Below are 5,964 nucleotides of genomic sequence, written 5' to 3' on the forward strand. Positions count from 1 at the left end.
CTTCTCTCTTGCTCTGCCTCTGCCTTCCTTCTCTTTCTTTCTCTCTCTCTCTCTCGCCTTCACCCCCCCCCCTCTCTCTCTCTCTCTCTCTCTCTCTCTCTCTCTCTCTCTCTCTCTCTCTCTCTCTCTCTCTCTCTCTCTCTCTCTCTCTCCTCTCTCTCTCTCTCTCTCTCTCTCACCCCCTCTCTCTCTCTCTCTCTCTCTCTCTCACTCCCCCTCCCTCTCTCTCTCTACTCTCTCTCGCCATTCACCCTCTCTCTCCTCTCTCTCTCTCTCTCTCAACCCCTCCACTCTCTCTCACCATACCTCCCCCCTACCCCCTCTCTCTCTCTCTCTTCCAACCCTCCACCCTCTCTCCTCCCTCCACCCCCCCACCTCCCTGACCCCACCCTCTCTGTCACTCCCCCCTCCCCCCCCACATAAACATAAAAGCCAGGAACGCCCCCAGACCGGAAGTCGAAACACAATCCCAACAGCAGATCCAAGACGGTGATTAGCTTCTCAGATGATCTTGTAATTCCTTCTTCAAGACGCTGGTCATTGTTTTTATCATCATTATTGTTGTTGTTATTATCATTATTACTATATTATTATTATTTTTACTATTATCATAATCATTTTCATCATCAACATTATTTTCATCATCATCATCATCATCATTATTATTATTATTATTATTATTATCATTATTATTATTATTATTATTATTATTATTATTATATCATTATCATTATTATTATAATGATAATTATTGTTATTATTATTATTATTATTACTATTTTTATTATTATTATTATTATTATTATTAAAAAACATGAAAAGAAAGGAATGAAAGTATAAACAGTAAAAGAAAGAAGAAAAGGGATAATGATAATAAAGACGAGAAAAGAAGGAAAAGAAAAGAAAAAGAAAAACGTTCAAAGTAAACGTTTTCTTATGCATACTTCGCTTGCTGTGTGCTTACATCCGGGAACTTTTGTCAGCTGATTCCCGCTTGAATTTTCTTTTCTTTTTCTTTCTTTTGGTCTTTTACTATTTTTCTTTTCTTTTCTCTTTCATTTTGGTTTGTTCCTTTTCTTCTTCTGTTTTCCTTCCTCCTTATTATTAGTGCTGCTGGTATTCCTGTTCGTTTTTTTTTTTTATCCATTTTATTATCATTATTTTGTCATCATTGTTTTACTCCTCCTCTTCTTCTCTTTTTCTTCTTCTTCTTCCTCATCTTCTTTCTCCTCCTCTCCTTCTCCTGCCCCCTACTTCTTTCTCTCCTCCCTCCTCCTCCTCTTCCTTCCCCTCCTCCTCCTCCACCACCACTCTCCTCCTCCTCCCTCTACCTCCTCCTTCTCCCTCCTTCCTTCCCTCCTTCTTCCTCTTCCTCCTTCCTTTCCACCACCACTAATCTTCCTCCCTCCTCCTTCCTCCTTCCACCACCACTTCCTCCTCCACCACCACTTCCTCCACCACCACTTTTTCCTCCTCCTTCTTGCTTCTCTCCCCCCTTCTCCTCCTCCTTCTTGTTTCTCTCCTCCTCCTCCTCCTCCTCCTTCTTGCTTCTCTCCCCCTTCTTCCCGCAGCTGCAAGGCCAATCTCGTGAATTATTAAGCATTCAAGTTTCGTCTCTTAGTCAGCATTCTCACAGATGCGAATACAGCATATTGTGAAATTTTGGTACATTTTTTCTATTCATTTTCATTGTTGTTTTTTTGTTTTTCGTTAATATAATAATATGATAATATAATATAATAATAATAATATAATATAATAATATAATATAATAATAATAATTAATATAATAATAATAATATTCGTTTTTATTGTTGGTTCTTATTTATTCCCTTATATGTTTTTTGAGATACTTTGTTTTTTTGTTTATTTGTCTATTTGTTTGTTCATATATTATCTTATCTATCTGATTTCTCTATCTTTATGTCTATCTGTTTCTCTGTCTATTTATTTGTCTATTTATCTATCTATCTGTTGATCTCTCTCTCTCTCTCTCTCTCTCTCTCTCTCTCTCTCTCTCTCTCTCTCTCTCTCTCTGTCTCTCTCACTCTCTTTCTCTCTCTCTCTCTCTCTCTCTCTCTCTCTCTCTCTCTCTCTCTCTCTCTATTTTCTATCTATCCTTTATCTCTCTATCTATTCATTTATTAATTTATCTATTTATCTATCGATCTCTTCCATCTATCTATCTATCAACCTTTTAATTGTGAGTTTTGGATAATTTCACGTAAAATGAGGTGTAATAAAGTGATGCAAGTTGAGGTGAGTTGCAAGGGACATGAGGGTAAGAATGTGAGGATGAGGGGCAAGAGGGGGGGGGGCAGATTAGGGGTGGACATGAGTCGCGAGGGAGGGTGGAGGGATGAATGAGTCATGGCATGAGGACGGAGAATGAGAAAGGGTGAATGAATCACGATATGAGGAGAGGGTTGGAGGGCTGGAAATGAGTCATGAGGAGGGAGGGTTGACGTCTAGAAATGAGTCATGAGGAAGGAAAGTTGAGTTCTAGAAATGAGTCATGAGGAGGGAGTGTGGAGGAGTGTAAATGAGTCATGAGGAGTGACAAAAGGGCAGTTATCTGTAAGCGATGAGTAAGATGAGGGTCCGGTGAATCATGAGTGTCTGACGTGAAGGTCAGCGTGCTTGTTTAATGAGTTTTTAATGAGGAATTAGACCTGGTGTCTTTCTCATTGAAAAAAAGAAAAGATATAAAGAAGAAATAGAGAATAAGAAGAGAAAGAAAGAAAGAGAAGAAGAAGGAGGAGACGGAGGATGAGAGAATAAGGATAAGAAAAAGAAGAAGAGAATAAAAGAAAGAAAGGAAAAGAAGAAAAGAAGAAGAAGGAGGAGGAGAGAATAAGGAGAAGAAAAAGAAGAAGAGAATAAAAGAAAGAAAGAAAGAAAGAGAAGAAGAAGAAGGAGGAGGAGGAGAGAATAAGGAGAAGAAAAAGGAGAGAATAAAAGTAAGAAAGGAAAAGAAGAGGGAGGAGGAGGAGAGAATAAGGAGAAGAAAAAGAAGTTGAGAATTAAAGAAAGAAAGGAAAAGAAGAAAAGAAGAAGAAGGAGGGAGAAAAGAGCCATTATCGATCCAGGTCAGAAGAGGTGGTCGTTAGAGACAGGACCCGATCTGACAGTGATGCCGGACAGATTGTAGCTCTTACATCACCGACGTTTCCTCTTTTCTCTCTCTCTCTCTCTTTGACTCTTCTCTCTCTTCTTTCTTTCTTTCTCTCTCTGACTCATTTCTCTCTTTCTTTTTTTCTCTCTCTCTGTGACTCTTCTTCCTTTCTCGCTCTCTCTGACTCATTTCTCTCTCTCCCTCTCTCTTATTGACTCTTCTCTCTCTCTTTCTTTCTTTCTCTCTCTCTGACTCTTCCTCTCTTTCTTTCTCTCTCTGACTCTTCTTTCTTTCTCTCTCTCTCTCTCTGACTCTTCTTTCTTTCTCTCTCCGTCTGACTCTTCTTTCTTTCTCTCTCTCTCTGACTCTTCTCTCTTTCTCTCTCTCTCTGACTCTTCCTCTCTTTCTTTCTCTCTGTGTCTCTTCTTTCTTTCTCTCTCTCTCTGACTCATTTCTCTCTCTCCCTCTCTCTTGCTGACTCCTCTCTCTCTGACTCTTCTCTCTTTCTCTCTCTGACTCTTCTTTCTTTCTCTCTCTCTCTGACTCTTCTTTCTCTCTCTCTCTCTGACTCTTCTTTCTTTCTCTCTCTCTCTCTATCGATCTATCGCTTTTTATCTATGATTTATCTGTCTCTCTCTCTCTGTCTCCCTTTCCCTCTATTTCTGATTTATCTGTCTCTCTCTCTCTCTCTCCCTTTCCCTCTATTTCTGATTTATCTGTCTCTGTCTCTCTCTCTCTCTCTATCTCTGACTTATCTGTCTGTCTGTTTGTCTCTCTCTCTCCCTTTCTCTCTCTGATTTCTCTCTCTCTCTCTCTCTCTCTCTCTCTCTCTCTCTATTTATCTATCTACCCCCCTCTCACTCTATATTACTGCTTTATTTTCACCATCAGGAAGATTACTACGCATGATAATCTAATTGTCAATCATTACCAATAAAAGTTCCAATGAAATGTACATTATTCCCCATTCTCCACAATGCGTTATTTTTTCCATTTTTATTCCATGTAAACTATCTATCACTATGTAAACTATTATTATTATTCTATGTAAACTATCTATCACGATGTAAACTATTATTATTATTCTATGTAAACTATCTATCACTATGTAAACTGTTATTATTATTCTATGTAAACTATCTATCACTATGTACACTATTATTATTATTCTATGTAAACTATCTATCACTATGTAAACTATTATTATTATTCTCTTTAAACTATCTATCACTATGTAAACTATCTATCACTATGTAAACTGTTATTATTATTCTATGTAAATTATCTATCACTATGTAAACTGTTATTATTATTCTATGTAAATTATATATCACTATGTAAACTGTTATTATTATTATATGTAAATTATCTATCACTATGTAAACTATCAGTATGAAAACTATTATTATTATTCTATGTAAACTATCTATCTCTATGTAAACTATCAGTATGAAAACTATTATTATTCTATGCAAACTATTTATCACATTATCTATTAGCAAAATGTCTTCTTTTTAAAAAATCGCAAATTCTGCCGCTTTATCGTAATACAATAAAGAAATCAATAGACAGGATCTCTATTCATTTTTTTCGCCAATTTAACGATCGTCCAATATCTAATCTATTGTTGTATATTGCAATATTTAATCCAGAAACCAATCTATCCGAACAGGCGCTCCGTTAACCGACTTCAAATGGGTTTTAAATATCCGTCCGTATAGCAACCATCAACAGAGGGGCTATTCAAGGCTACATCCGCAGACTACAATAAGAGAATACAATAGCCAGTGCGTTCGATGCCAAAGAAAAGACCATAACAAGGGTTTATTGGGTGGAATGCAATTTGATTTTCAGATCTTTTGCGTTTACAATGCCCGGTTGATTCTAGGGAGGGGGGGGGGGGAGGGAGGAGGGGGTGGTGTTGTGTTGTCCCCGTGGAAGGCAATGTAGTTTCCAGAATGCAACGTAAAAAAAAAAAAAAAAAAAAAAAAAAAAATGGAAAGAGAGGAAAAATATAATAGGAAAGTTTGGCAGTGTTAGTTTTTTTTTCTACTGTAATAAAAGGCATAGTTTTTTTTTTTCATTAGAACTGTGCAAATTACGAAAATGAAAATCAGAAAAAAGCGATTTGGTTATCTTAATAATTAGATAATTAAATCAGAAAAAAAGTGATTTGATTATTGTTATAATTAGATAATTATCGTTTTTTTTCCTTTTTCTTCCAGATAACGAAAAGCGGCGCGTGGCTGATCACGTGACATCCCTGCTGACCTCGCCTTACCGGATGTGACCTCCTGACCTTGTCCCATCCTTCGACACCCCTCCCCCCCATCACCCCAAGAGCGGTACCTCAAGCATGGTACCATCAGTGGTATCGACGCAATGGTAGTGGGAGCACCGCGCTGGTAGAGACCCCACCCACACTCTCACAATGGGCGAAGATTTGGGCGCCCGCAGACCCTCCATCGCCACCATCTTCAACCCCCGTCGTGGGCGTGGATCGGCGCCCGCGAGGCCTTCGGTAGTCGTCACAGATGAGGACACCCCCGGCCCGCCCCTCCAGCTCTCCAACGGCGCGGGCGTGAGGGTCAGCTCCGCGGGCGTGAGTGCCGGCAGCGCCCCGACGCCCGTGCGGAGCCCCTCCATCAACCTAGCCTCGCCCGCTCCTCCCGCCGACCCGGAGACTGGTGAGTGCACCTTTCGAAAGTGGTCGCGCCGGGAGTGCGTCTTTCAAATTCTCTTTTTAGATTTATCTCTCTTTTTCGTGTTGTTAAATGCCTATTATTGTGATCATTCGCCGTTCTGATTAATGCTGGTATTGATAGCGTGTCGGAGGAACTTTTTTTTGT

General features: G+C 39.3%; 1 protein-coding gene across 2 annotated transcripts in view; it reads left to right on the plus strand.

The window, feature by feature from the left end:
• The first annotated feature begins 5,341 nt into the window (after positions 1-5,341).
• Positions 5,342-5,964, plus strand: part of LOC113826310 (solute carrier family 35 member F3) — a 92,648-nt gene continuing 92,025 nt past the window's right edge. The window contains exon 1 of one of the 2 annotated variants that reach the window (XM_070131131.1): positions 5,342-5,802. In XM_070131131.1, the coding sequence (XP_069987232.1) occupies positions 5,547-5,802 (256 nt within the window). In that variant the 5' untranslated portion in view covers positions 5,342-5,546. The remainder of the gene's footprint in view (positions 5,803-5,964) is intronic. The other variant, XM_070131129.1, reaches the window with a different exon arrangement.

Source organism: Penaeus vannamei, chromosome 16 (genome assembly GCF_042767895.1).
Source record: "Penaeus vannamei isolate JL-2024 chromosome 16, ASM4276789v1, whole genome shotgun sequence".
Taxonomy (NCBI): domain Eukaryota; kingdom Metazoa; phylum Arthropoda; class Malacostraca; order Decapoda; family Penaeidae; genus Penaeus; species Penaeus vannamei.